Source organism: Pholis gunnellus, assembly GCF_910591455.1.
Source record: "Pholis gunnellus genome assembly, chromosome: 1".
NCBI lineage: Eukaryota > Metazoa > Chordata > Actinopteri > Perciformes > Pholidae > Pholis > Pholis gunnellus.
This window is the reverse complement of record NC_136528.1, coordinates 17,796,391-17,821,279: the sequence shown is the minus strand read 5'-3', so window position 1 is coordinate 17,821,279 and position 24,889 is coordinate 17,796,391. Positions and strand designations below refer to the sequence as shown.

Here is a 24,889-nt window from a genome sequence, read left to right as displayed (position 1 = left end):
TTTTATTTGGTTTGACATTTTAATAGCCATCACCAAACTATGAGAAATGTTGTCTGAGAGCCAGGCTCAAAATTTGAATGAGAAAATAAAATCTAGATAAATGTTTTTTTTTTCAACCAATTGAAAGTAAGGGCAACCGTCAAACAGAGCTTATAATACCCACAGGACAACTGAGGGATTGGACAAAGCTTCTGCTTGATTGAATGAAACCCTCTGTGCTCAGGATTTAGATGATGATTATGATTTCAGGGTAATAATAGTCAACTTCTTCAAGCCATTGGGGTTTGATCAAATAAGAGTCACAAGTGTGCATGATGAATGTTACGTCGCAATTGAAAAGGTTTAAAATGTACACTTTAAATTAAGTGAACTGAAGCTAGTCCTGATACCTGTGCTTGTGGACTGCTTTATTGTTATAGGTAATTAGGCTTAGTTCCCTTTGCGACAAGATTTCTAAAATCTGCTACATTTGGTTTGTACAGGCCTAGGAGCACTTTGTAACAAGGTTTATGCTTTTCAAAAAGAGTATGTCTTCTTTAATCATGTGGGTCTATTTTAAATTTTGAGTTTCATGCAGATTGTCGAGGCTTTTCCTTTTCTTTGGGGTCAGAATTCACTTTGGGACTCTCCGGTTTCTTCATTCCTCGCCGTTGAGCGAGGCAGGAGGACTGGACAGGCTCCAACACTGGAGCAGGAGAACAGCGCTTCAGAGCTGAGTAGGTGGCAGACAGTGCCCCCTGGTGGAATAAAAGGAGACGACGTCATTACATATTAATACTGGTCTAATCTGTCACGCAACTAAATAAGTGGCAGACAGCACCATCTGCTGGAAAGACAGAACCCATTACAGTTTTTTTGCATTGTTGTACATTTCGCTGATGCTGACATGAACTCATGTAATAAGAACATTTATTTATTTATTAACGTTTATTTAAGAGCTCAGTTATTGAGGGCAACAGAAATAATGACACATGCAAACAGTGAAAAGCATTTGACAAGTAAATCTTGAATAAATGATCTTACAATGAGGATGTAACAGAGCTACACACAGAAACATAATAACAAGTATTGGATCTGATATTCTGATTATATTTACTGTATACACACATGCACACATGTACCGACCTTAACAGTAAGAGCATCTTGTCTGGTGAGAGCTCTGTCAGAGAGCTGGTCTCTGTCTACAATCCAGGGATGACGAAGAACCTAATGGGCATTAAAAATGATTTCCTGATGTATTTTTTAAAAACTGCTCTTAAATGAGCAGTGTGTAGAATGTGGTGGCATAGAGACATTGCAGATTGCATCCAACTGAATACCCCTCTGCTCACCCCTCCCTTTCAAAGTGTGTCGGAGAACCACGGTGGCCTTCAGGTAACCTAAAAACGCAAAAGGCCCTCTCTAGAGCCAGTGTTTGGTTTGTCCATCCTGGGCTACTGTAGAAACATGGTGGTGCAACACGGCAGACTTAGTGACGAGGACCTGCTGTCTATGTAGATACGTGTAACCGGCTCATTCTAAGCTAACAAAAACACAACAATTCTTACTTTCAGGTGATTGTGGACTAATAAAAAGATAGTTATGAATATTATATTATATTTCTGCTCATAACCCCCCTTATTAAATCCTGCACACTGTTCCTTTAAGATTGATAGACAAAAAATACAGAAAGCATTATACTGTAATATGTAATATATTTAATACTGTTTCCTATCAACAGATTATAAATAATTGATACTACTGTTAAAACTATTAGAACGAAAAACAATATCAATGGGACTTAAAGTAGCAGCCATCTAAAATAGCCTAATAAAGCATACCAAGTCATATTAGGGACTAATACCTGTGGGGCAGTCAGGCGCTGGTGAGGGTCCACGTGGAGCATCTTCATCACGATTTCCTGTTAAACATATGCATAGGTGATATTAGTTTATTTAGACAGCAACACAACTATTTTATCTGTATTTAATTCCCCCCAAAAAGGAAAAAATGTAACCTTGGCAGCGTCTGATACCAGGTCCCAGTTCCCTCCTGTGATAATGAATTTTCCACTGCCGATTTGAGCCAGGATTTCCTCTGCTGTGTCCTCAGAGCTGCTGGCAAACGGACTGAAGCTGGGCCAATAAGAATAAAAATCAATTCAAAAGCTGGGTGAAAAAACCCTCTGACATTATTTAATCTAGAGACAGTAAAAGCACAATGTAGAGATGTTAAAAGACCTAAAGACACTTTCTAGGGTAGTTTATTTAGAACAAATTGTGTATACAGCAGCAGGAGGAGCGTGAACAGAAAACATTGCATGTGTTTTAAACTTTAAACTGACCCAGCTATCAGGGTGTAGAGCAGGATCCCCAGGCTCCAGATGTCACAGGCTGCATCATAACCCTGCTTCTTCAGAACCTGCACGCACACAAACACATCTTAACAATTTATTATGTTCTTTCTTTTCTGTGAATGGTTATTTTCAAATGTATGTTTGATAGCTGTTTTGTGGTTTAATTTGTTTCATAAGTGTTGGTGAGATTTTAGAGACTTCCTATTATGATTACTGATATACTGCACCTCAGGAGCCATGAACGTAGCTGTGTAACAGGGAGTCATCAACAAGCCATTCTCAGCCCTGAGCTGCTTGGCAAAACCAAAATCACATATCCTGATGGATTCTGGGAGTCCACTGTCATCAGAATAGCGAATGTTACTCGGCTTCAGGTCTCGGTGCACGACCTGAAAAAACGAGAAAGACACACACACAGACAAAAAACGCAATCATGATCTGCAACAAAAGTTAACAAATGATTCAATGGTTGCTCAAAACCATACCGAATGTTGCAAGTAGGTGAATACAGTAAAGAAGTCTTGTGTCAAAGGTTTCAACAAATATCTTTACCCCCTGCGAGTGTAAATATTCCACAGTCTTGGTCAGTGTGCAGATGATGTCTGACGCATCTCTCTCTGTAAAGTTAGGCACTGTCAGAGCTCTGTCCAGCAGCTCGTCTCCTCTTAGTAAATCTTGTACCAGGTGCACACATTGGCTGTCGTCATACACCTGATGGTAAAAGCACACACCAGAAGCCACACAATACAATATTATCACTTGTGTCACCATGCAATCTTATTGTGATTTTAAACATTTTGCGATATGGTGCGATAACATATATTGCGTATTGTCACCTTTTTTCAACTGCAAATTATACAGTTTGTCAACATCTGTTTTATCAAATAAGATACAGTTTGATTCGGTTCATTATTTGTATTGCAGCAAAATGGGTTTGTCAGTCAAAGCAGAAAAAGCAATTATTATCATAAAGTTTAATTTGTAATTGCAATATTAATAGTTTATATAATAAAAGATGGATACTAGGCTTCCAGGTATCGATACAATATTGCCATACAAAATATTGCTAATACTATGCTGTATTGACTTTTTCCCCCACCCCTATTATATCCTGTTGTAAAGATGCTGAAGAAGCTCTTCTAACATCGCTGTTGAAGAAAGAAATGTGTCAGGAGTGGGTGTTCCACTTACATCCTTCAGGGTAATAATATTTGGATGCTGTCCGTATCTTAACAGGATCTCAATCTCCTCTGATGGATCTTTTCTGGCTCTGTCAATGATCTGACACAAAAACAGAAACGACAGGATATGTTTAGAAAGACATACAATTGCAAACCTCTAAATAACCAGGATGCACAAAGCATGTTGTTTGGGTGGTTTCATTTAATAAACCCAACGTTTCCCACAATGCACCACTAGCTCACCTTATATGTAATTACATTGTGTTGGTTGGATTCAGACCTGTGTTTTAGGTCAAACATGTGCTATGAAATGCTAGGACAAACGCTGCAAATGCTTTTGATGCATGTTCAAATACACTTTGAATATAATATAACGTTGATATCATAATGTTGTTTATCTTAATAAGTTCTAGTAAAGGTTTAGTGACCACTACCTTCACGGAATACTCCACAGCAGTAACTCTGTGCAGACAACTTCTGCAGACAGAAGTCGCTGTCTGTCCAATTTCCTCCTTGAGCTCATAAACATCACTGAAGGCCACGTCCCCTTGGAGGTGCTGCAGGGAACACAGACAGTCAGACAGACAGACACACACGCTTCTGTTATATTTCATATATCTGTCATTGTCAAATGTGACAGTCATATATTAGGTGTGAGAAGGATTGCATTGCTTCAGCAGTCAGTTGCTGTAGTAATAGTTGAGCAGGATTTATGAGGGTCAGCATAATTAAATTGCTTAATCGTCCTGTCTGCCAGTTAACTCATAAAGCAATGATCAATTCGGTGATTTATTTACACAATTTGTTATCCAATCAATGTGCAAGTGTCTCATCTTAAAGTTGATGTGTAGATAGGGCATGAACTGCTTTCTTAAAGACGCGTACCTTTGCTATGGGATTGATGTTGTTCACCTCCTGACGAGAAGGTGCTACCGTAGCAATGCTCGGCTCCTGACTTTGATTCGTTGCAACAAAGCTGAAGCCACGAAACAGCTGGTGTGTGTTTGCGCTGGGAGGGATGCCGGGAGAATCTGGATATAGGAAAAGACGGACAGATACAAACATGTGCTCACAATACTTGAACTTGATGTTCTTATTACAAATTTACATCCAATTAGGAACATCATATTTTGAAATACATATAACGTATTGAAAAATAAATTTAAAGTAAATCTTGTTAATTATATGAGCTATATAGATATATTTTTATAGTCTATTCATCTTTGCTTTAATTACATTAATGGTACGTTTTGATTTATGATAGAATTACTCGACTCAAATAGAAATTGTATATATAATTGAAATGAATAAACCTGACAAATAGACCTATATGTATTTATTTGATTGGTATATAAATATGTATGTTTATGTTTTTGTGGGTCTCAGTTACCAGTGGGTGTTCTGGAGGTGAACTCAGGGTCAAAATGGAAAGTGTCTTCAGGTCTTCCAACTGTCGGTTTGAATGGAGGCCTCATTTCCTTCCTGAACAACTTCTACAGAAAACGACATAAAGCTCAGTATCAGCATTTATCATAAACCACTGGTTTAAATACAAAATAACACATGATCTAGTGCAAATTCATAATACAAATTATTATAAAAGTGATGTTGCAGTTGGTGTGTTTTTCCCCATTATGTTGCTGTGTTTAATAGTCACTGGATCCAGTATCAACAATAAAATATAGCTTGGGTTCCACAGCAGTTAAATTAAATATCCACGTCCCACTCAAGTTTGTCTCACATCTTAAAGCCAACTAGTTCTACAGCAATGCAAGTGCTAACGTAAACATGTACTGAGTCAGCAATGGCACAGCATGAGTTTTTAATGTAATGTGGAGCACAAAGAATAGAGCAAATGTAATAGGAAGAAAAGAAAATTAAGAATATTGGATTGGAAAATAAAGCTTGGCCTCAACTCGTGGACAATCAAAAGTCAAAGTGATTACAAAGAACACATATCATATGTAATGTGATGTGATGCCAAGTGAAAACTGCCCATTATATATGAGTACACAGAGTATGCACATACTGTATCTTTATTACATGAAGTGTATTGTTTACTATGGCCTGCAGATGTCACCATTGCAGTGTCAACAGCAGTCTGGCAGGGTCTCTTTGAGTAATATCACATTAAATACCGAGCAAAGGACACCAGCATTGGAACAAGTTATTGTAAAAAGTATCTATGGTGAGACTAATGCACACTCCTACTTGCTATTTGATTTGTAATTGACATTCTCTGTGAAGGCGAGGTTGCAGATTTAGTCAGTTTTATCAAAGATGAAAACATGAATAAAAGATCACAGAGAAAAAGTCAACCAAGATTCTGATGCAGTAAAGCATTATGCCTATTACTGCACAGGGTCCTAATTAGCATAATGTGAAGGAGAACGTAAGCCTCTTATTGATAGCTTGTCACATCAAGCCAGCAACACCATCTGTAAATGGGAAAATGTGGTGTTTGGCAGAGACTAGTTGGTAGTTATGTAGCGAGGAGTACAGTGAGTGCCGGTGGTGAGGGCAGAGATTAGTGGGCATGCAAAGCTGATAATAGTGGATTTTGTTAGAAATGAGAGCATCACTACTCGCAACAGCGGATAAACAAGAGTCACAAGGCTTCTGAACATCTCTGATAAAGAGGAATGGGTGCAACAATGTGACCAAGGCTCACATATTAAGAATGCCCTGTTCACACTCACACTTCTTGTGTTTATACAGTAGCCTGTATAAAGAAGTGCATTGCTTTTCACCAATGTGAGCTTGTTGAGTTGCTTTTAACTGCTGTTGTTAGGGTATGCAGCAGAAGGCTTCTGCAGGATGAATGTTGCTCACATACAACCCAGGTACTGTAAATAGAAGCTTTGGGCAAGAGTGAGTTGAACGAATTTCAAGGAGTGGATGTCAAGGTTACATTGTGATAGCACAGGTAATGTCTGCAGCCAGAACATGTGCGCATGAGCCAACTTTCTGTGAGAAAGGCTGTTACAGATAAGAGGATTAATTACAATAAAGTTGGGCAAGACAGGCAGACAGGGAAGTTAGAGATTTTGCTACAAAGCAATAGAGAATCATGACTCATGATTGTGGGTAAGTTTAGAAAAAGTGGGTGAACAGCTACGGAGTTTTTATGTTGTTCTTATAATAATGTTTTTAAATTTAACACAAGCCACTAATCTGAGTAGTGCATCTCAGAAGTGGAACTTCCAAGAAACCAGTACGTTTGTCACATGATACTGAAATAACTTTTTTTCCTGCAACATCCTTACATGAAACAGTATGTGTGAACAACCAGGTGTAGTTGTTGGTAGTCGAACAGGGTATTCATTTACAGACCTTTACCACAGTTGTGGCTTACATACTTGCATACGGTGCAGGCCTAGATCTGTTCTCACTGTCTCTAGCAGTGTTAACAAGCCAACTTTGTTTCACTTCCAGCTGAGTCTGTGATTACTTTTTTCAGTTTAATGTACACAGCATGTGTATAATACTAGTGAGTATATAGTGTCCTTCCTCGCAAAAACAACAGTATACTGGACAGCTTAAAATCATGCAGACCGTAGAACATTCTTCATGACTTGTACTTACATTCCAGTCTATGGATGCAAAGAAGCGATGTCTTTTTATTTCCTCCACTCCATCTGGTCCTGCACCTATCAATCACACAGATTCAGACAAGTTGATAAATGATGCCATTGTTCACATTTAAACATGCATTCATTCAAAACTAAATAATTCAAAGAGCATGAATGCAGTCAAGTCTTTTATGTACACAGCACATTTTCAATGGACCTCCATGATGTTTTAGCTGTTTTGACATTTGTGACATAAATGGTAATGTTTAACATTATTAGCATAACATAAGAAGACTGCAGCTTCAATTTAGACAATTCATTGTGATAATTCACAACTTTACCGTTTGCTCTAAACAGACCTGATTTGTAGAATATTATATTTGGCGTTAAACAACTCAACAGTTTTGCAAAGTGTTCAAAATTAAAAATGTATTTTGGGTTGCTGTTTGCCTGTTCCAAGTTGAACGTGCACAGTACCTAGTCGATTAGCAGGGTTCCTCTTGAAGAGCGCTCTTAATAAACTCTGCACTTCAGGACTGAGGAACTGTGGCATTCCCAGCTTAGCCCTGTACAATAAAGACGAGAAACAGATGTAAAGACATGCAGATGTTTGGTAGTGCTGTGATCCATCAACATTGTTTGTATTGGATCAGTTTAACTTTTTTTTCCAAGCAACAACTTTATAATTCAGTTTATTGAGGTATAGTGGGATATTCTGAGACTGATAACAGCATGTGCATTTAAGCAATTTATCATCAATGAACCATAACTGAGAAATGAATTATTATTTGAATTAGTAGACTATTTTGAACATAGAAATCCATTTGAAAAGGGAAAGAGGAAGCTGATTAGAAGCTTTGAGGGGAGAACGTAAGTATGATCAAAATGCACTAACATCCTCTGCATACTGTTTATCAAGATAACCACTGATAGAAACTAAGAACAAGACATTAACGACACCATCAACACTGAGGTAAGACTGTTTTAAAACATTACCTTAAAAATTAGAGCATTAGGATTTGGTAATAAATAAAAGAAGCTTTAATAATACAGATAAAATATGTCTTACTTAAGAATAAACGCCATTGTTTCCTTCCGATCTTTTCCTTGGAATGGTAATGATCCTGTCAACATCTCAAACTGGAAAACAAATGATAATAATTGTCAAAGCACAAAGCACCTAAATGGAGTGACTTGTCATACCAAAACTACTTAAAGAAAAGTTGTATGCACCTACACATGCAATACCCCCGACCAGACAAATACTTCTCTCATGAACAGTAATATTTTCCCATTAATGATCATCAAAAACAAAAATCGATAATCGTGGATCACAATGCATTTACTAATTGTTTGTATGAACTGTTTACAAATTTGTGAATTGTATTTCATTCTATAGCGTTGACCGATTAATCTTACATCAGTCTGTCCAACAAGAAATAAAATCATAAATTATGGATCGGATACTTTTAATATATGAGAAATATCAAAACACCAGAAATGTTGACGTAATATCAAATGACGTAAAACCGCCTGATGAGCAGCAGCAAGTCTGCAACCGCTGCTGACATGCCCCTGCTTTCCAGCACCATTGTTAATGTTATTTACTTGTCCCAAATATATTACAGTGTTTTGAATGACATGTAATCATAACTATGGATTTTTCCACAAATGTTGTTTTAATTTATCAAATAGGCTCCTCCCACTACTGTCTCTGGATTACAAAAATCTGTATTGTCCAGAGGGAGTATTTTGAAATGTTCTGTTTGTCAGCTGTCAGTGAATGTTAACCTCCTTTTCAGTATTAGTAAAATAAAATAAGCCACCAAGCAAACAAAACAAGCAAAATCCAACAGATGCACGATTACACAAAGTAATGGGACCTAATCTGCCAGAAACGGTAATTAAGCAGCTTTTCTGCCAGAAGAAAGCCAAATTCAGAAACCAGTAAACTGGCATATTATGTAAGAGGTGTATTTGGCTCATATGATATAATAAATGCGTGCCTGCTGTTTTTGATAGCACGATCAGAAAAAACTTGAAAGTCAGTAGAAAAAATGAATTTGTACTCCGATCACAAGTGCAGATTAAAATAATAAAAAATGGTAAATAGGCTGTCGAAACAATTCTTACCATAAGTACCCCAAATGACCACCAGTCAGCACTTTGCGTGTGCCCTCTCCTGTTCACAACCTCTGGAGCCATGTACTCTATTGTTCCACAGAACGAGTATGCTCTTTTATCATGGTCAATGGCCTCCTTGCTCAATCCAAAGTCTGAAACACAGAGAGACAAATAGAGAGAGGGGAACAAGTTAAGACTGACATGAATGCAGATGAATAGAATGACAGAAATAGTTTGTAGCTGGATGCACTGACCAGTTATCTTAATGTGTCCTTCTTCATCCAGAAGAATACTGTCAGGAGAAAATGAACAAACATTAAAAGCTGCTTTAAAATTATTTTGGAAAAAAATAAATGTATGCAAAAAATTGGAGCCTTTATGAGATAATACTTTTCAGGTTTCAGGTCCCTGTAGATGATCCCCAGACTGTGTAGATGGTCCAAGGCCAGGGCCAACTCTGCAAGGTAGAACTTCACATCCTCCTCAGTAAACATTACCTAGAACAAATAAAGACATTTAGATGCTAGTAAAGAAAATATATAAGCTAAATGTTTCTTTAGAAAAATTATCCAGCCTATAATAGACCCTGAAAAGTAAAGGCTTGTAATTCTTAGTGCCATTGGGGAAAGAACCAGGGAGTCTATGAGGAGGAAACCTACCTCCTTTGACAGTCGGGAGAAAAGGTCTCCTCCTCTGAGGAAGTCTAGGATCAGATAGAGTTTTCCTTCTGTCTGGAAGGCTACACACACGCACACACACACACACACACACACACACACACACACACACACACACAAGATAAACACAAGTAATGTGAGGCTATATTGATTGCATTGGGACTGTATCGTATTCTGTTACTTTGAGGATGCATTTGAAGTAGAACAGATGTATATGAAATGAAATAACAACATTCAACCAGGAACTTCTCTACAAAAAAGTATTTCAACTATAAAGCTGAGTATCGGAACGTTATCTTGTTATACATGAGAATACATTGTAATTTCAGAGACACAGATATTCAAATCAGCACCTAAATGAAGACCATCAGACAGTCAGACTTACCATAGTGCAGTTTAACTATAAATGGATGATTCACTTCTGCCAGAATGTCTCTTTCCATCTTAGACCGTACGCGATCACGAACTGTGAAGGAAATAGCGGGGCAAGAAGAATTTCCTTAATAACATAATATTCACTTATTTCTCTGCTTGCAGATAGTCTTGCTATAGGCCAGACCCATCTCCATAAATCACGCCACGCTTCTAATACCATCTGAATGTTTTATGAAACTGCATTAAGTTAATTGAAACATGTAAATTTAATTAAACCATCCCTTGGTGCAGCTGATCCCATGGTGCTTTAGTCTATAATCACAGTAAAAGTGTTATTACAGCATCTGTTTCCTTGACAGGATAAGACCATAACTTTTTGAGATTCAGAGGATTAAAGCTTGTATAAAGACACTAAATCAGCACATGGCATCTCAACCTGCTTTTACAGTACATCCTAGTTTACAATAATCCCATTCAGTTTATCTCATCAAAAGTACAAACTAACCTCTTTTACCCAAAATCCTTTTAAAAGTAGGGCGCTCTGAGAACTCTGACAATCAAATCCCCCTCATCATTTGTGGGAATAACCAATATACATTTTAAACAAATTATTAGTCTGTGCCCATAAAGAACAAAGCTGTTATTTCAGCAAAATGTGTCTAAGTCAAGATTCAGTAATTTATTACATTCTTAAATGCCACAGACACACAAATGGGTCAACAATATTTACAAGTACTACTTGAAAATGAAAAGAGGAATAAACATGACAACAAAAGCATCTACGAACTTTTGTTTCTTTGCCTTCCAATATATATATATATACATATATATATATATATATATATATATATAGAACAAAAGCTGTATATATATAGCTGTATATGTATATATATACAGTATATTTTTACCTTTTAGTGTGGCTTTCTTCAAGACCTTCATGGCATACAGCTGCCCTCTGTCCACTCCCCTGATCTTTCTCACCAGAAACACCTGGAATCATCACCATCATCATCATCAACAACATCAGCTGCAGCAGCAGCAGCAGCATTAGTTATTATTATATTATTTACGTCATCCAGGTGCTGCTAACAAGAAACCGTTGTAATACGTGTAATGCACTACAGCGCATGCGCCACACACGCACACACCTTTTTTAATGCCACGCCCATCTACCGTCGCTGATTTTTGAGACGCTAATAGTCATGGCAGCAACCACCGCCCCGTTACACACAATTTGCAGGCGACCGAGCAGAGGTAACTGTAAGTGAGCTACCATCCTTTTGCATAAAACATTTAGTTCAAGCCGACTGTATACAAGCTAGCTATGCTAACCTGCTATCCAGCCCAGTCTGAGGCTTTGCAACCTGACCTCATGTGCATTGCCTCCATCTGCTGTGGTTTCATTTCTGCACCATGTGCAGACCTATTGTCTTGTAACACTCACAATTCACTTGGCCTTTACTGATTTAAATAAACTTAGCGAGCTGTGACATGAGTTGTCATATTGCAAATCTAGAAATAATCGAAAATGGTGGCTTTGTAAAGGATGCTTTTCACAGTTTGGGCTAGCCACATTGGTTCCAGTTGAGGGACAATATAGGGCACTTTTGATTTTGTGGCTGCAGTTTGGGGAACATTCTTCCTGGTTTTAGATGACAATATCCTCATGCACAAAACAATGTTTTTTTTATGAGCCTTGTTTGGGTGTGGAATAACTTAATTGTGCCAAACAAAGCCCTGATCAACCCCATCCAGTCCTTTGGGATGAATTACAACTCTGACTGCAAGTCCTTATCGTCCAACATCAGTGTCTGAATGGGAGAAAATCCTTCCATTCTGTTTCCAGACTCTCCTGGAAAGACTTCCCAGAGGAGTGGAGGCGATTACAGCAGCATGTTAATGCCCACAGCGTTTGAATGAGAAGTTAAACAATCACACAAATGCACATACTTAAGCACATTGAAGTATAGATATTCCAGTGAAACAGTTGTAGTCTTACAGATAATCCAAAATGGTATAATACTAGAAACATGTAGTACAGCTGAAGAAGTGCTGCCCCACTGCAGCACCTAACTTAAGTAATGACCTGCTGGGTCTGACAGACGGGCGAGTATACAGAAAGCATTTGGCCTCGTGTCATGGGTTATCTTTTAGCTCGCTGCAGCAACACTGATATCCCGTCACTGAATTTCCTTAACATGAGTAATTGTTTAAGCTACCCAGGTCTCAGTGTGGTTATGGTTAACATGCATATCCTGTACCTTTCCATAGGAGCCCTGTCCCAGCACTTTGAGCAGCTGGAACTGAGAGGGGTCTGCTTTCTCACAACCCTCCTTAACATGATGGCTGATGTCAATCTCCTTAAGTATACTATCATCCTGAGGAAAGCGAGACAGATGTCACTATTAGTCTGTTACTTACATATTTGCAAAGACAGTGACAGAAAAACAGAGGTAGGGGTAACATCTCTCTCAGAAGTGAAACATGAACAAAGTGAGATGAATGACAGTTGAAATGTTGTTTACGCAACATCCATATCGATAAGACAGCCTCCAAACATAAACTAAAACACTCTTCTAAATACACACAGAGACAGATGGTTATTTGTGAGCTATTATGTTATTGCTGGAAAGGTATGGGCTGAGGTCAGTGGCAGTGATGCATAGTGTAAGCTGCCTTTTTCAGCCTATTCAGTCTGCTCAGTGAAGCAAATGATAAACTGTCAAGCCGAGGCACGGTTTAGATTGGTCAGTGTAACAATGTACTGTAGCTCCGTTAAGTTATCATTGAGAAGTGGAGCTGTACACCCCACTTCCATCAAGTATGAAATGCTAACAGGAGTTAGATTGTCTAAAAAGGTAATGATCGTAAATTCACACATATAAGATCTATTTGAATTTAATTATTGTGCTCCTGCCTTTCCTGAGGTCTCCATATATTTTGAAGACAATCACATACACACCAGCATTTTAGTTCTACAAATACAAATTACGTTCTTATTTATTTTCTTTTGTAGAATTGTTCCCTGCCACTGTCAGATCACTGTCAGACCTTTAGGATTAAATCAGTACAATATACAGTGTTTTTATTTGGAATTGGAGTAATATCTGAGTTGCAAAGTCCATATAAAGCTAAAAATAATCAAACTGTCACTTATATCTGTTTCTGCTAAGACAAGTTCTTTGAGGTTATCTCTGTAGAGAGAGTTTTATTGTCTGTGAGTAACACAGCACATTTGTTTGCATGCAGCAAAGCAAGTTATTAAGTCTCAAATGCAGCATTAGAGGTTCATTTGTTAACTACCAGAGAAAGTTAATTCCAGTTGTTCCAGGCAGAAGGGCTGGGCAGTATGGCCAAAGTCTTCTATCCTCTCAATATCGATGTATATATTACAATGATGCATGTTTTCTGATAATTTAATACATTTTTAGTTTATACGAGATAGCCACATGGTTTTGTATACTCTTGACAAATGAAAAGTAATAAGTATTTAATTATGAACTTTACTGCAATATAATCAAATTATCTGAGAAATATGAGTTGGTATGTGCTTATTATCAATTTTGACAACGTAATTGTGTATCACGATATCTCAATATATGATTTCATCTCAGTATGATTCGATTGAAAGAAACTAATAATCATATTTAATTATCACCCAGCCCTAGATTGCAGTTTCCCTTGTATCAATAACTTGTTGTAATTAGGTCAGAATGTCTAGATTATGTACTTGTATCAAGAAAATTACATCTGATTCTAAAAATGTCATTAATATGAAAATATTAATATTGGAAACAAGTGAAAGCAGCAAACCGCAGTCAGTGATATCAGCCGATTTTTTTAATCACAATATTTTACACTTGCTTTGACTCCATTTTTACCATAAACATGCTCTACTTCTAATCTGAGGCCCAAATGTTTGTGAAACTGTATCAAATTAGTGATTACACAACATTTGGGGCTTAATGACAATGAAGCTCTTTTCACACAAACAAAGCTGTCGTAATGTAGTTTTTCAACAGCAGTCACCAGCTGTGATTGCACTGATTTCACTGATTGGCTTGAAGTGTAACATGCTGGATAGTTGCAACCTATACAGTGTAGTGATTTGCACCATGTGATTAATTGCTGTTTTAATCTTTAAACAGGGCAACAGGAGTGATATGCATCAACCAGAAGGAAACAGGATCAAGGCCTCAGTACCAACTTCTGGGATGCTGATCTATAGCTGACCCTGAACTCTGACCCTCCCCATGAAGGGGAAGGAAGTAAAAGAGATCTTCTTCACATGGAGCATCAACGCATCATGTTACAGATGTGGACAGTCAGACAAACAGGTAAACAAATACAAGCAGACAGACAGTTACCAGCCAGATAGACTAACAATCACACAAACAGGTAGATAGATGTCAAGATGATTCGTCAGCACTGAGTCACAACAACAAAGACCAGAGGAGGGGAGGGTATCTATTTATATCTCAAACAAACAGGTAGATGTGCTACAAACAGCAGACTGCCTCTCTCTCTCTTCCCCGCTGGTTTGTTTGGGCTATAAATAGACCTCCAGTGCTGTGGCCGTCCACTGAATCAATCTGTCTCTATCCATTTGTCTATCAACCTGCCTGCCTGGCTGCTTGTTTGCCTGTTAGCAATTTTGTCTCTCCGACTGTATTTCCATGTAGCTTGTCTCTCTCTCTCTGAGTCAAAACACAGTGTCTGTCTGTCTCTCTGTTTTCTAAATTCTTGTCAGCCGGGCAGAGGAGCAGCTGCAACAATGCTGCAATCTCCTTAACGGCTCCACAACAAACCAAATAACACACATTCTTCCCACACCCATTCCCATACGCACACAGACTTTACACACTCGTCCTTATCGACAGTTGAAATGAGAAGGCTGCTGTCATGGCCTTAATATTCACACAAAAACACACATGGTGCAACTGTGATGCAGTCCCCCTTCCAGCATGCGCAGATTCACACACATTTACAAATCTCTCGTTGATAGAAGTTCGTACTGCTCCTGGGGGGGTGGGGGGGGGGGGGGGGGTCTAAACAGCTTGACTAACCTCTAGTTGACAGAAGCCAGTGTTGTTCTTGTTCCTCGCCGCCTTGTTCTTCAGATAGATAGAAAACCATCTCCGCACTGTGAATTTTCGCGTGCTGGTATCCATGGCAACGGGCAGACCTGTCCATCTATCCCATAATGAATGACATCTCCCTGCAGGGGGATCCCAAGGTAGAGATGCAGAAACAGAGTTTTGTTTTTGGGAGGGGGGGGGGGGGGGCGGGGGGGTCTATCTATTTGTCCCGCAGTTTATCCATTGGCCCAGCCTCAATGCAGTCGTCGCTTTTTAGTTTCCCCATTATTTACATTCGCTGCTCGTCTCTCTGGATGTCGTGTGTGTCCCCCCCCCCTTCCGCCTCTCAAACGCAGTAGACGCCAGTAAGCACGCAGTCAGAGTTGTAACAGAGCCGTTAATCGGCGCAGACAGACAGATGGGTTGACGGACGGGGCAGGTGCTGCTGCATTTGGGGTTGTCTTGTGCTTTGCAGCCGGCTCGCTGCGTGAGGCTGCCCGAGAGAGGTGACGAATAAATCTGTTCCGCTGAATCAGGAGAGGTGTGTGTGAGAGCTCACTCTTCACATCCCTGCCTGTGCATGTGTGTGTTCATCCCCTGCTGCCTCCCTCTCTCTCTCTCTCTCTCTCTCTCTCTCTCTCTCTCTCTCTCTCTCTCTCTCTCTCTCTCTCTGTCTGTCTCTGTCTGTCTCTCTCTCTCTCTGCAGAAGGGATTGTCACCAGTCACATTGTGTGCCGGAAAGCTCCTGACCCCTCCCTCCCTCATTCTCCCCTGTTTCTGCCTCTCACCTCCCTCTCTTTTTCTCCCACCAGCATAAAGCAACAGCTGGCGGGGTCACATGGTGTAACCAAGCTACCTCTCTGTCTCCCTTTTCCTCTGTCCCTTCTCTTTAGCTCCTGCCTGACATCTAATAACACAGAGACTGAATCAGAAATGATGGCAAATAGCAGTGTAAACATAGACTATCAGCAGCATACCAGTAGATGTCTTTGGAAAATACTGTGGCTCAGATTCAGCGACATTACATTAGAATTTAATTTGAGGACAGCAATCAATGTTACAATCAATAATGACGACAGAAGCAAGGGAAGCAATCACAGATTGTACATCATGAATTGGTTGATCACTGGGCGTGTGTGTGTGTGTGTGTGTGTGTGTACATGGATCTGTCACATCAGCAGCTTTGCAGAACTGCAGTGTTGCATAACGAGAGAGAGAGAGAGAGAGAGAGAGAGAGAGAGAGAGAGAGAGAGAGAGAGAGAGAGAGAGAGAGAGAGAGAGAGAGAGAGAGAGAGAGAGAGAGAGAGAGAGAGAGAGATCTCAGGACTGCTGTTCTACCTGGGTCAAGTGTCTGTAGATGTGGGCTTTAATTTATTTCTAAAATAACATCTTCTTTATTTAGTCAGAGTAATTCGCCATCAAACGCTTAAACTGTGATCCTCAAACTCGTGGTTTTACAGGATTTAGAATATAGCTGGCCCATAGTTTAAAGGCATTTTAGCACTATTGAAAATGTAATCGGATGTGTCCAGTCAATCTGCTGTGATGTGTTGTGGGAGGAGATTCGGGATTATGGACTGGTGTCTTTGTCCCGGGAGGATTAAGGCTCTATAAGGAGATCACAACATTAATATTCATACCCACTGAGTAGATGTGGAGAGATAGAAAGACTGGCATAGTACTATACTATTCTACATTATACTGCATGCGTAGAAAGATAGACAGGTTAAGCTGCACCTTAAAACCAAACTGACTCCTGCCACCAAACTCCATTCACAGGTTGCCTTCACTCTCTATTACATAGATGAAACATGCACATAGACACACCTTAATCAATATTGAATGTCACATAATAACTCACAAACGACTTGATGGTAGATTGACTTGATATGCAATATTTTATTGACATTTAAAAAAAATTACCTTTCAGCTTAAAGAGAATTTATTTATCTATGCACAAAAACAGCGTCAATAGAAACAAGTAATTTAAAAAATCAGCTGGGATTAGGTAGTGTTCACTTGATCATTTGCTACATCCTTCAAGTATTTCATCTGTACAGTGCAGGCCTAGAGCATATGTGACAAAAATGGAGTTTAAATCAACTTGTGTATTGTGTTTAGTGTGGGTCGTGAGGTTTCCATGGCAAAGTACTTGGGTATTTGGACTCATATTTGCTAAAACAGAACGCTGTAGCAGTTACTCATTACACCACATACTATATTTCATTTCTAGTCTATACATTGGTTCAATGGTTTTAAGTTCACAAATGTGACCAACAGTCATTTATTAGCAACATGGACAGACCTAACCAGGCCTACAGTACATTAAATACTGGCCTATGTACCGGTACTTGGTTCATACTCTTCAGAAGGTAGGTAATGATAACTCCCACTAGTTCATAATGCCTGAAAGCTGAGGATGTTATATGTTTGATTCAAAATGGTGGGCCCTTGCCCCCAAAAGCCCTTACAGATAAACATATTACCCAATAGTTTTTGTGCAGTGAATTAACAAAAGAGAACACCAGCTAATTTTATGTATTGTATGAATATAATCATCATAATGTAGCTAAAAATCAGCCCCGCAAAAAAAGAGAGATGGCACTTAATAGGTGGCACATAAGCACACAAATGTGATATAAAATATGGCCAGATGTTACAAGATATGCAACTCATTTGCCAACAAGATACCGTACATAAACTGTTCACCTGCCTGAGCTGAACTCACGATGCCCCCTTTTGAGCAATGGAAGTAAACATGCCGTGAACTATATCGGATTCATGTACTAGCAAGGGTCAGGATGGGACATAATTCCATTAAAGCACTACGTAGTAGTGGAGTGTGTGTCCTGGTCTTTGTAGGACATAAAAAGAGCAATGCACTTAAAAGAGATTTTGTTTTTTCAAGTACCTGTCACAGCCAGAATTTTCACACAGTTCAAAATGTTTTCAGGCTGCACTGATTGTGTGGGGGTATCTTTTGACATTTGTCATTAAAATGTATTATGTTCATTGTCATTCCTGAGCAAAATATAATTATGATTAAGTCAGTGTGTGCACAGATGCTAACTCACAGTGCAGTTTTAGTTTTTATGTCTTTGGGTTTGTTAAAGTAGGGCTGTAGTGTGCTGTCAGTTTGCACATATGTGTTCTCTATGAAAGAGGTGGGTAGTAAACTGGCATATCATGGTCACACACACTGAACCCAGATGCCTTGTAATCAGCAATGAGATTGTGCCAGTCTCCCTTAGACACCTTCTCCGTGGTAAACTGTTTCTCACAGTCCATGAGGGTGAAGTCAGGGTTGAAACAGATCTCAATCTGCCCCAAAATCTGGACATCAGCGTTCTGTGAAACACAAAAACACACGTTTTAACAATCTGACAGACTGTCAGCTGACATTTGAAACACAGCTTAAATACACTGATACCTGACAAAAACAATGCATTCCTGAAAAGTAGGACCATGCAGAACAGCAACAGCAAATCATAATTTTATTATTTGAATGAGGTGTTTATACCTCTGATGGATGGACACATTGGATCTTAGGTTTGACGTTGTAGAAGTTCTCTATGACTCCTTCAATTTGTGAAAGCTACACCCAGACACATCAGGAAGAGAAGAAGAGCAAAATTGGGAGGGAATCTTATTATTGAGGCACTTTAACATAACACAACAAATATTTAAGATTCTGATATACCATACAATTTGATATATATATATATATATATATATACACACACACACAATTTAATGTTAAAATATAAATATACCTACTTTGTAATATGTTTCTGAAGGGATAATGTCAAACTTCTTCAGGATGCTACAATAACAGAAACTCAGATTTATATTTGAGGCGTTTGTACTTTCATCCAGAGTGACTTAAAATAAGCATACAACAGTAGTTGGGATTGTGTGAACTACTCTGTGGACAGCAAACATCTGCAGGGTTAACATTGATCAGTACCATCAAGACAATACAAAGAACTAGAAACATTGTTTCAGAGGAAAGAAGTGTGTGTATGTGCCCGTGTGAGGGTGTGAATGTGCGGTACCTGTCCAAATCCAACTTGTGGTAAAGTTCCAGTGCCTTGCTGAAGTATTTATGTTGACTATCCAGAGAAGCTGCTTTGGCTGCACATGTACCATGTTTGTGCCACTCATACTTCCTGTTGAAACAAACCAGCATGTAGCAATAGGTTTTACAGTAATTGTGTACAAAGCAATGCCAGGAATACAGTACATGATGATGACAATCTCAATGCTTAATATTCATGACTAGACTCCACAAAACTCTGAATATGATCCTGTGGTCAGAGCTGGTTAACAAGATCTGAGCACAGTGTGCTTGTCAACAACAGTCTATAAATGCATGAGGCAGCATTTTAAAGTGTATTCCCAGATTTATAGAGATCGAATGTACTTTATAATAATTGTGCAGTAGAGTACCAAGAAGACAGGTAGGCTGTATATCGCTGTCAGAGAAGAACAATGGAAGTAAATGCTTGTAGTATTCAGAGGCCATGTGAAATGTGTGGCTGTGTACACAGCATGGTATGGTGGACTAAAGTACATCAATCTCCACTACTACAATCAGCAATATTATACAGTAATACAGTAGTTATTATCACAATGTCAATTACTTGCATATCCAAATACACAATAGACAAAACAGACAAACAATGCAGTTGTAAGATAAATGCAAGATAATAATGATGTGGTGACACAATACTATAGTATATAAAACTAGAACATACCGGACTAAAGAAAGTATCAGACAGATTGACAGAAGAAGATTTAAGGATTGATTGATATAATACCAGAATGAAGCAGACGAGGGGTTAAGCAAGTCAGGCCAACTCTTCTTCATGTCTGGAAGCAGGTCCTGAGAAAACAGATGTGTTTTATCCATCAGTATACCAGCTAAAGAAAAGGAGAATAACGTCATTCATTTACCCTCACAAATTGGTAATGCCACATTTGACTGTGTCTGTTTGGTGTGCTTTAGATTAAAAGAGCTTTTCATTCAGCTTTCTGAAGAGTATGAAGTACTCTCCCGTTCCTTCTTTGTCCTGCCAATTGACATCAGTGCAACCGTTGTCTGTTTGCTTTTCTTGATGAATTAAAAAGGACTGTTTTACAGAAAGAATATATTGATTACTTGGATTTTACACCCAGTTTTAAAGACACACTGAGCCCGAACAGTGTTGTACCTCTATTAGAGAAGAGTTGAAATGCCACGATGAATTGCATTCGATCCCTTTATCTGGCCTGGAAAACAGTTAAGATTCACAATGTTAGATAGCTCACTCGCCCACTCATTCGCAGAGAGAGAAAAGTAGTAAAAACAGCAATTACAACCAGGCAACAATGACTTATTAATGACATTTTCAGACTCGTAAACATTTTTTAAAGTGTCAATACCTAACATGTAGCTGTTATCATCTGCCATGCTGATAATGAAAATAGGACACTCTTATCTGATTCAAACCACACATAAACATACCAAAGACCATGTAGTGTCCAGTAGCTAATGTTGGGATGACACACTGGCTTTTCCATCTGAAATGTATACAAAATGATTATTGTTATTCCATCTGGACGCATAAACCCAACACTTAATTATGTTATTGGTAATTGAAATGAGCACAAAGCAAGTTTTGGAGAGCAGCTACTAGGGCTGCAATTAATGATTATTTCTATTAGTGATTCATTTGTATTGTTCTTAGATGAACCGTTTCATTGTGAGACATGAAATGAACAATAACTCTAACCCTTTAAACAATCAGTATGCCCTTAAAATAGATAAAGTTCTACATTTTCCCAGGAAGGAAACTCGCACTGTCGAGTGGAAAGGGAACTGCAGCAACTTTGCAGTTAAGAATCTACATGTACATCTCCTCAGCTGAGTCTTGGCATATTGCAATTATAAAATGTCTTAAAATTGCCTCGATAGAATCTCGTACTGAGAATTTTAATTTGTCAATCATTGAGCAAAATGAGACCCAGCGCAAAACAATGGCAAAACATTTGCCACCCTAAACATGTCATACCAAGACCACAATCTTGCCAAACCTTCTGACACACAACAAGGCACATGATACAAAACCACATGACATGCAAAGGATTGATCAGACAGGTTCTCCAGAAAGCATAAAAAGGGATGTGTGTTTGAGACTTGGTTAAAACGGCATCTTCCTGTGGAAAAACCTCTTGCCTAATCAAACCAGATTGTTGACACACAGCCTGTCTCATGACTCAAACATAGAAATCACATGACATTCAGAGATTAAACATTTACTCAGTTTTACAGTATATATGTAACATTCTTGGACAATATCAGAGGGAAACGTTGCCTATAGACATTGTCTGGAATACCATGTTATTCACCAGTTTAACACAAATGTTGGCTAAATATTATCTGTACATACTTAGTTGTTGGATAAATATTATCTATACTTGATTGTTTTTACAACAGGGTTCATCTTTACTGGTGCACAAATGGATCTAAGCAGACACAGACAGTACTTTGGCTGGGCCCACAGATACAGTTATGACTGGACTAAGGATGCTGCATGATTTGTGGGGATATTCATATTCATTTCCTTAGTCGGGAGTTAAACTTTACGATTATTCTGACGTCACATAAATGCTGCACAAAGCCTATGGCATTTCATACTGCATATGGGGCCAGCGTCCTTCTCCTTCATTATTGCTCTTCTACTCTTGGTTTGAGTCACTGCATTTCCCCACAGAAGGCCACAGTTGAATTTAATCCTAGAATGAGTAACGGCAGAAAGAAACTCACGCTACAGAATGTGCTTGGCCAGTGGTGGGTCAGGATCAGTTTGGTCCACATGTGTCTGAAATACATGCACACTTTATTAATTAAAGTAATAGCAGTTCACTAGAGCATCTACCATCATATTCATCTACATGCACAGTGTATTATTTTGTTGTACTTACGGAGGTGAAATCACGAAGGCGGATGACAGGGCTGCTGCCAGGCCGAGCAGAAGAGGGGAGCAGAGCTTCATGTCTAAAAGAAGATGATGGATTTGTCAACAGCTGCTTTTATACAGGACTCAGTATTGAACATGAACCCCAGCTTCCTCCAACATTCACATGATAACAACACTAACAACAACGTCCAGAGAGTAGAATTAATTAAATAAAACACGTGTGACTGTGGAGAATTCATGCATTCATGTACAATTCTATAATAATGGATTTGGATTAAACCATGTGTTACAGAAGTTGTAGATTACTAAACAAGAGAAACTAGCGCATGCGCAGAATGATAGTCAAAAACAGGTTGTGACTTTAAGTGCGTGGTAATTTAGACCTGAGGTGACCACTTAATTAGACAATGAACACAGATTTTTAACTCAGCCTCCTCTCCCTCAAATACACAAACATTACATTAAATGTGTTTGAAACGTATCCACACACATAACCAGGACCAGTTTAGATAACAGTAGCTAAAGATATATATATATATTCAAATTGTGCTAACGTGGGCTGTATACTGTCACAACTCAGGCTGAAGTTCCCACTATCATAATGAAATAATGATCGGCGAAACATGCCCTGCTACGACCCACAAAGTCACTGTGCCAAAGACGTATTCACCCGGACTCCGTCCTAGAAACATATGCACCAATAATATCGTAAGTTCAACGTTCAACTATAGTTTAAATGAACGAATCTTCAAACGTGAACAACGAGCGTCATACGGACTTGATGTTTAAACCAAACAACCCTTACATTTAAACAAATATAATGTTTACATATGCCTCACCTTCTGCCGGATATGTGTGCAAGACAAATGTGTGGCGGTTACTTAAGTGTTGCGCAGGTCATCATGTAGAAAACTGTGCATTACACAGGACAGGGGCTTGTGTTGTTGATGTCCCGCAGACGATTCACTGACGTGTGCGCCGTTGACGTCGTGCGTCATCACGTGGTAGAGGGGTTGGGTTGGCTTGATTTGATGTCCGGGCCGCGCCGGCGGTTCCTTGTTCAGCAGGTTAGCTGATGTAACAGTGTACAATCGTCCCTTTTATAGCACTCTTCTCATATACAGTGCATTAATGATATATATATATATATATATATATATATATATATATATATATATACATTATTTTTCTTTTTACAAGAAAATATTACAGCGGCAAGATCTTTTGAAAGTACAGCTCTGAGATATTAATCTACATTGAAGACAAATAATAAATACTAATATTTTTTCTAATTTACCAACTCAATTTGACAGATTTGGGAGAGAATACACCAGATTAAAAGTCTGATCAGCGTGCTTTGGCAACAGCGTTTGTGAAATTGTACAGCTGTGTTCATAAAGAATGTCTATGGAGAATATCAGTTTCACAATGTGTTCACCAAAAATGATTTACACACACACATATATACAGTATATATACAGTATATTTGTGGTGCAACGGATTGTAAGACTCACAGATCAGAGTCACGGATTGATCACAGATCTATTTTTTTTTTTTGCCACCATCCCAAAAATGATTTCAACTGCTCTGAATCTAAACCATAAAAAAATCAAAATATTATCCTTTTACTTTGTTATTGTAATTCATGTTTTTTCTTCCTCATAAGAAAAGGAAGCCTGTACACAATTCAAATGATTAGGAAAGAAAAGATTGCATTTGTATGGATTAAAACAAATCTTGTGATTAGTAGTTTTTATTGAAAATGTGGCACCTCATTAGTGTGGAGCCCTGGCTCACCAACATCTCACTGTCAGCATAACAACATAATGTACTAAAATTATCACTGGGCTGTGGTTACAGTGTGCCTGCACATGACCAACAGAGGGCTCTTTCGACCTCAGACAGACGTCATTCCTCTTTTTGATTCTACGCCCTTGTTCACACATCACACACTCCCACCAAAGCCACCGTCCTGCCACTCTCTCTCTCACGTTCCTTTTCTCAAGTGTAACTCCATGTTTTCCCATCAGTTGATTTTGCCTCAGATGTGAAATGTGTTTCACTGCTCCTCCACTGTGTCAGGAATAGTCTAGCTGTAACTGTAGCTAGTTATATAAATAGGCCCTGGCCAAAGTTCAGCATGCGACTTAGTGTCTCAAGATGTTTCAGATGGAGAAAAATCTTACAGAGCGACTAACATACTGGTTAAAGTGTAGCTAGAAAGATTGAAATCTATGTGTGAAACGGCCATATACTGTGGATATATGTTGCAACGTTGAATTTAAAATACATTTTCAGAGTTTTAAGGTGCATGCTCTATAAACTCTGAAATGCTCTCTAACGTATGTTTTATAATTCGTCATCTATGCTATTATGGTATGAAAGAAATTAGAGTGAGCAGCCTTGTTGCAATGTGGTTCTTGAATAAGCTCACTGTCTTGCTGCCTATTCTAAAACTGCTGCTTGAAAATGTGGCAGTGCCCCCATAACAGATGCTCTGCATTGTCTAGATCAGGTGGTATACTGCAATAACCAGTTGATGAGCATCAGTTGTTGAGCTATAACATCCCAGAAAACAGCAATTG

The 24,889-nt window shown here is 38.7% G+C and overlaps 2 protein-coding genes across 3 annotated transcripts; both read right to left on the bottom strand.

The window, feature by feature from the left end:
* Window positions 1-550: 550 nt before the first annotated feature.
* Window positions 551-15,465, bottom strand: rps6ka2 (ribosomal protein S6 kinase, polypeptide 2; the record flags this gene model as incomplete). Its single annotated transcript, XM_079160727.1, is given in 23 exon segments — window positions 551-589; window positions 591-737; window positions 1,126-1,206; window positions 1,844-1,900; window positions 1,997-2,114; window positions 2,324-2,400; window positions 2,563-2,724; window positions 2,888-3,046; window positions 3,527-3,616; window positions 3,951-4,073; window positions 4,402-4,547; window positions 4,907-5,009; window positions 7,102-7,166; window positions 7,566-7,654; window positions 8,158-8,228; window positions 9,222-9,364; window positions 9,467-9,504; window positions 9,603-9,709; window positions 9,872-9,951; window positions 10,275-10,355; window positions 11,173-11,254; window positions 12,526-12,642; window positions 15,331-15,465. Coding segments are annotated over 23 exon segments (2,280 nt in total). The 5' UTR covers window positions 15,436-15,465.
* A 1,751-nt stretch (window positions 15,466-17,216) lies between these two features.
* rnaset2 (ribonuclease T2) lies at window positions 17,217-23,273 on the bottom strand. 2 transcript variants are annotated; one of them, XM_079157471.1, is made up of 10 exons: window positions 23,144-23,273; window positions 22,309-22,381; window positions 22,151-22,205; window positions 20,849-20,904; window positions 20,556-20,613; window positions 20,163-20,227; window positions 19,398-19,511; window positions 19,120-19,165; window positions 18,863-18,937; window positions 17,217-18,690 (listed from the first exon to the last, which is right to left on the bottom strand). In XM_079157471.1, exons 2-10 carry the CDS (start codon window positions 22,377-22,379, stop codon window positions 18,496-18,498), a joined length of 735 nt encoding a protein of 244 aa, XP_079013597.1. In that variant the 5' UTR covers window positions 22,380-22,381; window positions 23,144-23,273; the 3' UTR covers window positions 17,217-18,495. The 2 variants fall into 2 exon arrangements, with proteins under 2 accessions (XP_079013597.1, XP_079013598.1); XM_079157472.1 differs by having other exon boundaries at window positions 23,186-23,253.
* Window positions 23,274-24,889: the final 1,616 nt, after the last annotated feature.